Source organism: Microchirus variegatus (genome assembly GCF_963457635.1).
Source record: "Microchirus variegatus genome assembly, chromosome: 8".
NCBI lineage: Eukaryota > Metazoa > Chordata > Actinopteri > Pleuronectiformes > Soleidae > Microchirus > Microchirus variegatus.
This window is the reverse complement of record NC_139809.1, coordinates 16,764,714-16,778,978: the sequence shown is the minus strand read 5'-3', so window position 1 is coordinate 16,778,978 and position 14,265 is coordinate 16,764,714. Positions and strand designations below refer to the sequence as shown.

The 14,265-nt window shown below is 41.5% G+C and overlaps 1 protein-coding gene across 1 annotated transcript; it reads left to right on the top strand.

Moving 5' to 3' along the window:
* Positions 1 to 5,071: 5,071 nt before the first annotated feature.
* On the top strand, positions 5,072 to 6,373 carry LOC310930866 (muscarinic acetylcholine receptor M4-like; the record flags this gene model as incomplete). The annotated part of the gene is made up of 1 exon (XM_083893920.1): positions 5,072 to 6,373. One exon carries the CDS (start codon positions 5,072 to 5,074, stop codon positions 6,371 to 6,373), a length of 1,302 nt encoding a protein of 433 aa, XP_083750046.1.
* Positions 6,374 to 14,265: the final 7,892 nt, after the last annotated feature.

Sequence of the window (14,265 nt, the reverse complement as noted above, 5' to 3'; positions counted from 1 at the left end):
AAACGATGCAACTGTACAGACGCCAACACTTTTTCTTTTTTTTTTAGTTTGTTTTTTTAATCGTTATTCCACATGTGCGTAGTCGTCCTCACACACAGCTGCGTAGAGGTTCATGTGTTGGTTGTGTTTCAGTTGTGTATGTGTGTAAAGGGGGTGTGTGTGTGTGGAGGGGAGGGGTGGGCGGGGTACAGTAACGGACCTATGAAGATGAAGATGATGATGGTGGCGAAGACGAGAGGGAGAAAAGAGGAGGGAGCCCCGACTGGAGCTGTGCAGAGACACTGTGCGATTGGAGATGACGAAATGTTTACTTAGTATTTTTTATTTAACTTTTATTGCCTGCAGGTGAGATCGGGGATCTCGTTGCCGGGGGCGACCTGTCAAGGACGCAGCTGCATGTGAGGGACACAGGAAAACACAGCAGGTGACAGAACCAACTGATCTGAATCTGAATGCTCCTCCTGGCTTTACTTGATTAATGAACCTTTTAAAAACATGTCGGTGTGGCCTCCTTTTGATTTGTGTATGTTTTTGTGTGTGTGATGGAGACAATGGAGGAAGAAAAAACCCTCAGGTCCTCATTTAGATTTTAAACTAATAAATAATTTATCAGGTTAAATCCTGAGTTTTTAATTCTGTAATTGTTTGACCTCCAAAAATGGATAAAAATCAAGGTTAAATTATAGTTAATGTAGGTGCTGACACACATCTACTGTTTGTTTGTGTTCTGCTTTATTTTGCATGAGACATTTATTCTACTATATTAGAAGGCAACCTTATAGATGCTATTAAACAAAAATTCTTAAAAATAAAACAATTTTACTTTTTACTCTATAGAAATCCACACAGAAACGGATGTAATTCATATTAAAATAAGATTTATTACATAACTTGTATTTAGGCAATTTAGATAAAATGCACACATACAAAATTCTATATATTTTCTTCATTTCATGACTTCTGATATTTACATTAAAAGTTCAGATAGTGATGGTGGAAGTAACGGGACAGGAAGTGGATAAAGTCAGGAGGGGAGTGGGTGCAGTAAGTGGGGGGTAAAGGGGTGAGGAGGTTGGAGGTCTCAGGCCCAGAGCTGGTATGTGAGTTGGTTTTCATTCGTCCACCACTCTCTCATCTTCTCCTGCCTCTCACTTTCCTTCTGTCTGTCTTTCTCCTCCTTCAGCAGCTTCACGTGTTGCTGAAGTTCACAGATGAGGTTGTTTTCCCATCTTTCTGCCGTCTTCCAAGTGTCCTCCTTCCTCAGCCACTCCTCCGTGTCCCTCCTCTTCTCCAGCTCCATCACTCGCTTCCTCCAGACGTCGTCTCTGGAAGACAGTTCTCGCTCGGTGCTGGCGTTCAGCTCGCTCAGCTTGTTCTTCCACCTGGACTCTGCTCTCTCCAGCTCGTCGGCTTTCTGCTCGAGCACAGATTGGCAGCGGGTGCAGGCTCCTTCCACCTGTGGAGGCTCATTGAGATCCTGGATCTGGCTCTGGAGTTTGCAGATGAGCTCGTTGGCCCTGGTTTCTGTCATTCTCCATTTATCCTCCATCTTGTGCAGCCTCTCTTTGTCCACCTGTTTCTGTCTCTCCAGCTCCTTGACTTGTCTCTTCCAGATGTTCTCCCTCACAGCCATCTCTTTTTCCATGCTCACATCCAGGTCTTTGAGCTTGGTTGCCCACCAGGCCTCACAGGCCTCCAGCTTGAAGGTCTCCGCCGTCAGCAGGTTCATGCAGTCCAGATAGGCCTTGCTGCGCGCTTGCCTCTTCTTCGTCTCTCTCTTGAGATCTTTCTGGAGCTGGCTCTCACTCTGCTGCAGCTTAGACACTTGCTCTCTCAGAGCCTGGTTCTCCTCTTTCAATGACTGGAAGGAGTTTTCCTCAGTCTCCACCAGGAAAGACCAGGAGGTGGTGATCTGGTCGTGGCATTGATCCATGTCTGGAAAGGAGATTTCTTCTTGTGAAGGTTTCTGCTCTTCTTCTCTGTAGGAAGGTCTGTGTGCTCTGTTGTCCGGAAGCAAATGAGAAAATGGTCTGAAGAGAAAGTGCCAGCACTGGCTTTATATACCAGTCCCTGATGATGCATCAAAGGACATGATGATGTATCAAAGGACTAAAGGACATGGTGATCATGTGACACACCATATATGGTGAGAGTGGCAGTTATATCGACATGCCCGTTGTTGTTCACGTTTAATTGATTAAAAACACAGAATCCATTATTATTATTTGTTGACATAAGTAACTACAGGTTGCTGTAGTTACAGAGTGACGTCACTAAGCGTATACGTGTGGACGCGGGGTGTACGTGCCTGTTATGCTAGGTTAGCAGTAGCAACTAAAGTCAGTGAATAAACCAGTTCACTATCAGCACGACGGTTTGGTTCCTCCTTTCATTTACATCGACACATTGCATTATTATAATAATTATTATCAGTATTATGTGTACTATTGGTCAAAAAGAAGTGAACATAACTTGCTCAATCACCATAATCATGATTCAGCCCTAAAACAGTTAAAATGTCGGAGCGACAGCGGTGGGTTGAGACGACGTCCGTTTGGACTTTATCTGTGACGGTAAAAAGAAAAGTGAATCGAAAATTGTTTCTTTTTCTTGGTCTGTGTCTAAATGGATGAATCCGGCGACTGATTTGTGTTTTCCGCCATCTATCGGAGCGGAGCCGCCATGTTGTCTCGCTGCCGCGGCCGCCGCTGCCTCCGGGGACTCGGCACTTTCTGCGGTTCTTTTAAAGGTATTTAAAATGACGATATTACCACTTTTAACGTTTTTAAATACAAGTTAAACAACTGTGGGACCTATTGTCGTATGTATTGACTCAGAAACTGTTTTAAACTGATCAGTTACGGTGTAATTATTCACTGACGTTAACACAAGAGTAAATTAAGTTTACGGAGTGCAGGTGAATTAAAATGGTGGACGTGTTGTTGAACCTGTGAACGCTCATGAACACAAACACTTTTTCTTGAGCCTAATGTTTGTGACTGTGTGGTTTTACAGTGTTTAGTTAAAGAACTATTAATGCTGCCGAAAATGTTGCATTTGAAAAGTAACGGTTCACCGCCCACGCACATATTTGAGCACACAACTTTCTATTTTTTTTTAAGTGTAATTTATACAAATGTGACTCTTGTTAATTTCTGCTGCTTAATTTATGCAAATATGCGGCTGTTAATTTCAATGTGGGAAAAACCAAACGTGTTTATTTGTCACTAAATCTTGAGCATTAGATACCAAAAATAAGGCAATTTACAAATCTAAATGTGCTACTTTTAATGTGAAATATCTATATATATATAGTCAACATGACGGATTATTAATTTATTTGTATGTTTTTCCCTGCGTTAAACTGGAAATAAGCATAAGTTGGTAACTGCATTTTCAGCTAGGTTCACTCTCTTTCAGTGGAACTCTTTAACAAATAAATGTTTATAATAATAATCGTTTTGACCACACATAAACAAATTTAAATGTATTGTATTTTGAAAAAAAAATTCAAATTAGTTTAAATTAACGGGCATCATTGGTTTTATTATTAATAAAATATTATTAAATGTTAGGAAAATACAGTATTTCCTATGTGCAGCCTGCATCTTTCGGTTGCTAGGCAATACATTCAACCTGCCGCTGTTCTGCCATTACTCTAATGATCTGTCAGTAAATGAATTAGTATTTAGACGTTTTTTGTTATTTACATGGTCAGTGTCTGACACAGTGGTCATCGTGCTCCAAGTACATTATCTCAGTCCAGTGGTTGAGCAGAGTCAAGTCTGGAAAATAAATATTCTTCCACCTGTTCCATATAAAAATCAGTTTATCTCCTTGAACCAGGGAAGGTATTGAAATTATTTCTTAATAGTGAAGTACACGTTCACTATATTCACCAGCACTTTTGTTTGGAAAGTTAAATTTGTCTACTATAATAATTCCACTTAAAGAGTAGAAATGTATTTACTGTCCCAGGGTATTAAAATGTACTTGGCATTAAATGAACTTAAATACTGAAATGTTTTAGTCCAAGTTAGTATGAACATTTGGAGTAATATAATTTTCACCACCCCTAAATGATTGATTTTAATTGCAATCCGTTTATCCACTTATTGTTTTACATTCTATCAAAATAGCAAGCCAATTGTGTGCGTTTGTATACACACTTGTGGTTAGGTAGGTGTGTGCGTGTGTGCGTGTGTGCGTGCGTGCGTGCGTGTGTGAAGGAGGCTCGGCTCCATATAAAGCAGCTGCTGCTGTCTCCTGGTGACACTGAGCAGAGGAGCCGACGTAAACACCAGTGGTAAGTTTGAATTATTATTATCATCATTGGAACATCTATGGTCGCAGAAGAGTCATACAGCTGCATATTATTTACTTTATTGTGTTCTGTTGTAAGAAAATACACTGATTAATAAGAAATTGTAATAATTTTTTTTGTAACGAGAGAAATACAATCACTAGACGAGCAGAGAAGTGTCTGTTTCAGGGTAAATCAGGTTTTTGTTGAATCATAAGAATCCAGATCAATGTTATTATAAATATGACATAATGCCTAAAAATGAGGGGGTAAACACTTCCAGTGTTATTAACTGGTTGCTGTTTTTCCTCCTGTAAATCACATTTATTATTTTTGTATTTATTTGCTCTGTGTGTGTGAAAACTACTTCGACACTTAATTTTCAAGGTAAACAAACAGTGATGAGCCAGATTTACTGTATGTACCATTGGTCATTGGTGGCATTCTGATACAAAGCCTACAGAGGGCACTGAAAGACAAGAATTGATGCTCAAAATGTCTCCACAAACTATTACAATATTCACATTTAAGAAGCTGGAAAAAACAAAAGGCTTGTTTTAATTATTTAAAAAAAAGACTAAAACCAAATAAACTTGACGATTGATTTCGTAATCGATTTGATGTTCGATCAATTGTCACATCTGTGAAACATGAATCAGCCATAGTGAATTCTCAGGAAAATCACAAATCTTATATTCAGATGAATGTTCTGTTGCTGGACTAACATACATTATCGATGTCAGTGTGTGCTTTTATTTTGAAGGAAACATGGGACGAGCAGCCGGACCAGACCTCAACGCCTCTGCTTGGCTCTGCCCCTGCGACAACGCCTCCTGTGAGTCTCAGGCCAGCGCAGCGTGTCCGTACAGCACTGCTCAGCTCGTCCTCATCGCCATGGTAACCACGTCCCTCAGCTTCATCACCGTGCTGGGCAACACGCTGGTGATCCTGTCCGTTAAGGTCAACCGCCAGCTGCGGACCGTGCACAACTACTTCCTGTTGAGTCTGGCGGCGGCCGACTTGATCGTCGGCCTGCTCTCCATGAACCTGTACACGCTCTACCTGCTGCGTGGCCGATGGCCTCTGGGGGCAGTGCTCTGCGACATGTGGCTGGTGCTGGACTGCGCGGTGGCTAGCGCGTCCGTCCTGAACCTGCTGATCATCAGTCTGGATCGGTACTTCTGCGTGACGCGGCCGCTCAGTTACCCGGCACAGCGGACAGGCAGGATGGCTGGTCTGGTGATCGGGGCCGCCTGGCTCCTGTCCTTCGTCCTCTGGGCCCCCGCCATTCTGTGCTGGCAGGTGGTCGGGGGCAAGCGTGTCGTCCCCGATGGAGAGTGCTACACGCATTTGCTGGCCAGTCCCGCCGTCACTCTGGGGACGACGCTTCCTTCCTTTTACCTACCTGCGCTTGTCATGATCGTCCTGTACAGCCGTCTGTCCGCTAGCAGCCGCAGCCGATTGAACGCACTACGGTCAGAACAAGGGGTGCTCAGGACGTCCAGTCCGTCCATCAAAGACTTCATTTTTAAAAGATGGAGCTGGGTGACCAGTGACACCGGCTCAGATGTGTCTCTGAACCAATCAGAGTCCGGCACTCCAAAGACCAGAAGGAACCAGACGTTGTCCAGAAGTCCTGGAGACACGTGCGAACTGTCGCCGCAGCAGTATCACACTCGGATCGCCAGCCGCTACGCCACAGATGAAGACAAGGTGGAGAAGGACTTTCCGCCCTCCATCCACAGGACAGCCTCGGCGGCGTTCCCCGCCTGTTCCAGCTTCAAGTCTCAGGAATCAAGGCGTCGCCGAGTGATGGCGAGGGAGAGGCGGGTCACAAAGACCATCCTGGCCATCCTGCTGGCCTTCATCCTCACCTGGACGCCCCACAACATCATGGCCGTCATCGCTGCCTTCTGTCACATCTGTATCCCCAAGAGCCTTTGGACCACTGGCTGCTGGCTCTGTTACGTCAGCAGCACCATCAACCCCGGCTGCTACGCTCTGTGCAACGTCACCTTCAGGAGAACCTTCTGCAGCCTCCTGCGCTGCCGCAGCAGGAAGCTACGATGACTACACACGGGTAAAAAACTGCTTTTCTCATTTTCTGTCTCTCTGTTTATGATGTTTTTGTCATATAGTGGTTTTTATGCATGACTGGTTGTTTTGTTTTTTTGTCTCTTTGTGGTTGTTTTTTGTCTCAGGGGTTGTTTTTGTTTCGTGTCTCTGTGGTTGGTTTTGTCTCTATGTGTCTCGAGTTGTGGTTGTACATCAAGTTTGTAAGCCCCGCCTCTTAATTTGCATTGAAATCTTTAGCATTTAGAGGCTACATGCTACATTTAGGTCATGACACATCAGCAGTCTCTGAAACTCAGCTTTATTAACCTGAATATTTAATTTTATCACACAAATAATCAGACGGGACTCTTCACCAAACAATGTACAGGTTTTTTTTTCTTTTCACGTATATATCTGAACATCAATAATCTATAGTTCAGAAATATATATGCATATATTTTTAGAGGGGTTTTGCCGTTACAGATCAATCAAAGTTGTTTTATACATACACTTTCAACGTGATAATTCTAAACCATAATCACATGACGTTAATTTCACGGAAGCTTAAGTGGAGTTAGAACAAACTGTCAACTACGAGAGTTTTCTACAATTAATCCAAATAAACACACAAGAAAGAAAAACAAGAATGGGAAATGAAAGGGGCCAAAGTGAAACGTGATTGGTTTGTGGCGGAGGAGTCTCTCGGTTTTTGTGATGAAGGAGGGAAGACGATTGATCAGCTGGAGGATGAAGTCTTCCTCTCCTTCAGTCTCCTTTTTTAAAGGCTTATTCCAACCTCCTGCCCCCTGAGGACAAAAAACAAAAGATAAACAATAATAATCAATCAAGTAAGTGTAGTAAGTGAAAAAATACCCATAAGATTTGAAAACGACATCAAATATTTGGGACTTTTGTTTTACCCACACGACTATCATTTTTTGAGCCAAAAGCAGCAGTGACAACTTTTAATTTAATCTTTAATGTGAATGTAGTATTTAAAAAAAAAAAAAAACCTGTGTAAAATAACCTCGAACTAAAACTGTGTTTTCCTCGCAGAAGGTCTTTCTTACTGGAACTAAAAACACTGACTTTCATCCTCTATATTTTTTTAAATAAATCACTTATCGCACCTAACCCCGCAGAGAAAATCAGTGATTTGAATATCACAGCACACAGGAGTTGTTGATCCACTCCCGTCTCCATCGCTGAGTTCAAATGTGATGTTTTGTTCTTGTTATTTGTCTTGTTATTTCGGTGTTTGAAAACCTTCATTCAGATTTACATCAGTGACACAAAGTGACCACACGAGGCAGTAGTCGACCAGAAAAACCTATATCCCCTGTGAGCTAAAAATGCTGATTTTCTCTATGAACTTTGGTGCAGGAGACATACATGCATAGATATTCTTAAAGTATTATTTATTTATTCGCTTGTTTTACTTTTGGTTGTGTGTGTGTGTGTTTGCAGGAGCTTCATGGACGGTCGTCAGCGCCTCCCTGTGGCCTCACGCTCTCTGGCAACAGCTGGACTAAACCCCTTCTCTCTTTTTCCAATATTAATTTGTTGAATATATTTATTTTCCTGTTTGTAAATAAATGACTTGTTTTGGTGCCAAACTTTGTGTCTTCTTGTCTCTGAGCTCTGACTCTGAAGTCGTGCAGGGTATATTGTCGTATCATGTCAGAGGTTGTTAAATGTTGCAGTGTAAGTAAGAACGCTATCATGAGTCACAAAATGTAAAAAGTTATAGTTAAAAGAGGACTCTTGTCCTCTGTTTTAATCCTGTCCTCTTTTGTCCTCTGTGTCTAACATTGTTGTCCTGTGTTTGACTCATGCCCTCTGAGTCTTGTCCTCCTGTCTCACCTTTGGGTCTCTTGTGGTTGTGTTTACAGGGTTTGTACACGGTGACGTTCTTTTGACAATCGGCTTTGAACAGAACTCTCTTCAGTGTCCCTGATCGACTCTTGGTGTTGGTGACGGAGTCACACTCTTCCCACGGGTTGAACTTGTACTTGCAGTCGCCTGAAAGACGCGGACAAGAACCAGGTCAGTAGACACACACACACACACACACACACACACACACACACACACACACACACACACGCATGTCCATGTCCACTCTCAGAGAAACAATATGATGTCACATGAAATGTTTTTGAACCTTTGAAAAAGCACTCAATAACTCAAAACTGTACTTTCATTATTTTCCACCAGGTGGAGACATCACAGTGACTTTATTTTAAATCATGTACAGGAGTACATGGTATATTATTAATTGTGTGTGTGTGAGACATGTCTCTTTTTGACATGATTAAAACAATTATAATAAACCGCTCACTCTCCTGCACCAAACTCCAGAGAGAAAATCACAGATTTTTGAACATCTGTGTTAAAAAAATATTATTGACCCACTGCTGACTCCACCCTCTAAGTTCAAACCCTGTCATTTTGGGACTTTTTGGTGTTTGAAATCAGTTTAACCTGAGTGACACAAAAATGCAGATTTTCTCTGTGGAATTTGGTCTGAGAGGTCGAGTGGTTTAAAGAAGTCAGTTAACGCTCGTGCAAGACAGGCTCATGGTGAGATAACGCGACAAAAGTATTCTTAAGATACTCGACTAGTAGTAGGCTTAAAGGTACAATATGTAGTATTTATGGGTTTATATAACCCAAAATCCACTTTTTTATACATATTATGTGCTCCTGCATTGTCTAGTCGCTGTATAATAGTTTTTGTTTCATTTTCGTAGTGCTTCAAAAAGTCATGTTAAATAACATGACCGCGGACCGCGGTTGCATAGCCACTGTTAGCAGCGAGACGCCATGTTTCTACCGAAGCCTGTAAGGACAAACGCGAGAGAACAAAACAAGCGTCTCTTTACTTGTAGCGGAAGTCCTGCCTCCACTCTCTCCGCTTCGTCTGCTACGGCCGCGGTAGCTCGCCCTCTCCCTCGCCTCACGAACCTCATCTGCTGACACGGAGAAAGACGACGAGGACGACATTTGACCAGCTGCGGATACCGTAACGCTCAGGGAAGGGAAGGGGTGAGCAGAGCAGCAGGTCTTTGTTGTAAATTTCAGCCTCTCCTCTAGATGGCACTATAAACTACTTATTTCCCCTTTAAGTGACTAAAATCTGTTTTTTACTCATGTCTCTGGTGGCAGCACAAAGGGCAGTCATAACCCCACGGTACCACACTCTGACATGTCTCAGGTGTGTGAGTGACTGAGTGTGTGATGTGTCTCTTACTGATCTCCTTCCTCCAGTTGCAAAGGATATTGCACTCAATCCTCTCGGTGTGCTCTTGACAGGTGGCCTCTCTCAGTCCTTTTCCACAGTCTCCATTTTTGGGGACACATTTCCCGTAGTGAGTGTCCGATTCGGAGCACGATAAATGATGTAGCTTTTCAAGTTTACCTGATGGAACACGGGAGATTCTGTCAGAGGACAACTCAACCATGCCAGAGTCCTGTTTGTTATACAAGTAAGTACCTCAAACACATAAAAAAAAAACAACAACTCTGAACTACCCCTTTTAAAGCAGCCGAATTCACCGTGATTGGCTGGTGTTTGCAATGAAGCTAGTGTTGTACAAATAATTGGCACTGCATTACTGTGACGCCGCAAAAAAAACTAAAAACGGCAAGGTTTTCTATGGAGTTCTGCGGCGTCAAATCAACTGAAATATTCAAACATCTTTTTTTTTTCCTATCTTAGGAATGTGTTCACTGCTTCATCTCACTGCTTCCAGGCTTTTTCTGCCTGGAAACTGGAAGTTTGTATCTAAACCGCTTCTTCTCCTCCAACCAAAAGTCCATGGATAAAATCAACAATTTTTTACAATTTTTTATGGCACCGTGGAGATGTTTTGAGATCGAGGTGTTCTCCTGCCTCCGTCGCTGAGGTCAAATACGTTGTTTTGTGATTTCTGCGTTTGAAATTGTTCGTTCAGTCTCACCACAGTGGCACACATTTTGCCACACAAGGCAGCAGTAGACCAGCAGCTCTTGTGTTACCGTGAGGTAAAAATGCTGATTTTCTCTATGGACTTTGGTGTGTGAGAGTGAGTGGTTTCTTGTCACATTTTTTAACTTGCTGTCACTGCCACTTCCTGAAGGTTGGGACGCAAACAGGCTAACACTCCAGAGAATATTAGTACCTTTGTGGCTTCCTTTGTGGCCTCCTTTGCCTTTCCTGGCGTTGGCACCGAGCGCCAGGACCAGGAGCAGCAGCAGTGTCACGGACAACGAACGTCGCATCCTGCGGAGAGAAAAAAAAACACACACGGACACGTTTAACGGGAGAGGAGACGAGACCAAGATGCCAAAGAGAAGCGTCAAGGTAAAGACAGCTACCAACATCTGCACAATCAACCTGAATTGAATGTGGTTGGATAGGTAAGTGACACATTGTTAGCGTGGCACATACAGTTGACTGCGCTCTTGAGCACCCCCTGTGCTGAGAAGCAGGAGTGTCAGGCAGGCACAAGATCAGTAAAAACATGATTACTGCTTCATGACACTGTCTGACAGCAGGGGGTTTGTTTCCCCTGAACCAAAACAGTGTTTTGTCACTCTACTCCTATTGGCCGTGTTGTGGCTCCTCCCAGTTGACTTGGAAGCTCCAGATGGTGCAGATATAGTCCACATAAACCACATAAAATTTGCCCCCTTTTCTGCGCGGCCCCCACAGACCGGATAATCTGACAGTTGTAGCAGCAGATTACGATGGTGAAAGTAGGCTAATGTATTCAGATTGTTCCTGCTGTCGCTCATTTATTTCAGAATTGTAGTTCAGGCTCTTCGCTCTGCCTCACAGGAGACTCCACATGAAAACTCGTCTCTGTGAAGTTTCTTTTAATCGCATCTGATCGTATCGTATATCCACCTCTCTCGCTCTCTTTCTTATCTACCTTCTTTTTGTGTTTGGAAGTTGTTTTTCGATTTTCTCCTTAACATAATATTTTTCTTTTCTTTCCTCAGTTCTCCTGAAGCTTTATTTAAGAAAAAGGTGGCAGTGCAGCACCACATGTAGGCTTGTCATATGTACTACAGCGTTTAGAGTCATTTTGAGTGGGTTTTCATGTGGATAGATCCTCAATTCCGCTCTCTCTCTTGTACAGTACTATTGTATCATGTACAGTTTCCATTGTGGATACTTATGTTTGCTCTTTAAAAAAGTGATCACGAACAGATCAGTGAAAAGTCAAAGCTCCGCCCCCCCGCCCTCTGTTGTTATTGTGCTCAGAAATGACAGACTCCTCTCTCAGGCCTCCATTAAAGCCGCGCTCCTTATTCACATGTCAGCTGCCTGAGTAAATCCTGTTCTTCTCGCTCCTCCTGCGGCGCTTTATGAGCAAAGAAGAGACTCTCAGCAGGACTCCAGTCTCTCCTCCATCAATGAAGAGGAGGAGGAGGTGCAGGGGAGGTATGGACGACAGGGAGGGGGCGAGGAGGCCAAGCAGCATCTCAAAAGGCCCTTTAGATTTCCCCTCAAAAGAATCCTGATTCATTGGCCCAAAACAAAGCCTCCTCTAGCCTGGTTTCATTTCTCTAAAGGCCAACATAGATTCCACGCCACATCCCCCCCCCCACGCGGCCCAGATCGCCCTCAATAGAAACTAATCTGCATAAGAAAATAAAGAAATCTTAGCGTGAAGAAAGAGTGAGTGGGAGGCTACTTCACTCCAAACACTTAGAGGAAGTTGTCTCTGAATCTCAGAGTTCAAACTAACATCCGGAGCCAAACATGAAACAGTTTTACACCTCCTGGAGAAGTGATTTTACAGGAAACAAACAAACAACAAAACAAACAACCACAACAAAAAGAAACACTCCTGTGGGTGAAGGTGTGGCCTAAACGCTGCCACCACCGCTGCTAATGTTGATGCTAATGCAACAGGATGTAAAGACAAATTAAAGCACACGTCAAATAAACTAAAGATATACGCCAAATAAGCTAAATATATATGCCGAATAAACTAAAGATATATGTCAAATAAACAAGATATGTCAAATAAACTAAAGGTATATGTGAAATAAACTAAAGATATACATCAAATAAACTAAATATATATATATGTAAAATAAACTAAAGCTATATGTCAAATAAGCAAGGTAGGTCAAATAAACTAAAGATATACATCAAATTAAACAACTAACAAAAGCAAACGTCAATTAAAGTTAACATCCAACTAAAGAAATGTTAAGAACGTAAACAAAAAGAATGTAAAAAAAAGTGGAATTTACACATCAAAGTTAAGATATGTTTAATGTTTAACATCAGAGTAAAGATTTTAAATAATGTAAACTTCAAACTAAAAAAACATGGAAAACGTTAACATCAAAGTAAAGATTAACATCAAAATAAAGATGTTAACATTAAAGTTAAGATCCGTAAAGATGCATTTAATGTAAACCTCAAAGTGAAGATACGTGAAAATAACGTGAACATCTAACTGAATTAATATTAAATATAAATATTAAAATAAAAAAAACTTGTTTAGATTGTTTTTCCTTTTCAGCTGTTACTGCAGCTGCTCACACCAGCAGTACAACACACAGATTACTTCATTAATATTATTAAAACTAACGTTTGAAAGGTGACAAAAAGCAATTTTTTAAACCATTTGTTCTCACTTTTTTTTTTAAGTAATCATTTTCTTTTTTATAGTGTACAGTTTTTACAGTAATTATATAAATCCAAAAAGATATTTCTTTCAAATGAATGATCACACAAACATAATCTGAGATTTGTCCTTCACACTGAGGGTGGTGAAATCACATTATTGTGTAATGTGTTTTTTTTTTGTTTTTTTTAAGTTTCAGATTGAATTCTGTTCATCCTGATTCAGATTTTATTCCCACAGATTAATCTTAGCACGTGTTTTAACTCCACAGTTAAATGAAACGATAAGTTTCCTACAGTAAATCTGAGGCTGATTAAAAAATGAAACGGGCACTTACTTTGTCGAGCAGTGAATCAAACTGAGGAAACGTCGTCTTCTGTCGCTGCTTCAGATTATGCTCCTCCTCCTGTCTCGTACACACACACACACACACACTTGTTTTGTTATGGATTAGACCTTGTGATGTCATAATGAGGCTGTTTTCAGGAATGTGCCCAATGCAGTATGTGTGTTCAGTTGACTTGTCATCCTTATGGGGACAAAAAAAGCAGGTCTTTATTAAATTGTATTAACATTAAAATTAAAGGGATAGTTTTTATTATTATTATTATTATTATTATTATTATAATAGATCTTTTGCTTTTCCATCAGTGATAGTTCCTGGTACCTGGTGTTTCAGGTTCAGCTGAGCCGATATTAAAATGGTATAAACCAATTGGTCAGAGAGTGACGTCAATGTCCAACTGTAGATCAGTTAAAAAGACATCCAAATCCTATATAAGGTTCCAAAATCTACTTATAATTCCATAAATGTCATACACTTTAAGACTTTTCCTTTAGTAATAAAGTGACTTCAACTTCTTTCAAAGTCATTTTCTGCTAACAGACTTGTACTTTCACTGAAAAGTCAACATAAAGGCTCTACTGTACCTCATACGATGTAAGTCCCTGTTTACTACTTTATCTCACTGTCAAACAGCCTTTTTCTGACTGGAAACTGAAGTTTGGACAACGTTCACTTTCTCCCTGCACCAAACCCCATAGAGAGAATCAGTGATTTTAATCACAGCACACAGCAGTTGTTGATCCACTGCTGCCTCCATCACCAAGTTCAAATGTCTTGTTTTGTGAGTTTTGCATTTGAAATCCTTTGTTCAGATTTACCTCAGCGACACCTTCGTGACCACATGAGGCAGCACTGGACCAGCAACTCCTGTGTCCCGTGAGCTAAAAACACTGGTTTTCTCAATGGATTCTGGTGCAGGAGAGCATTAA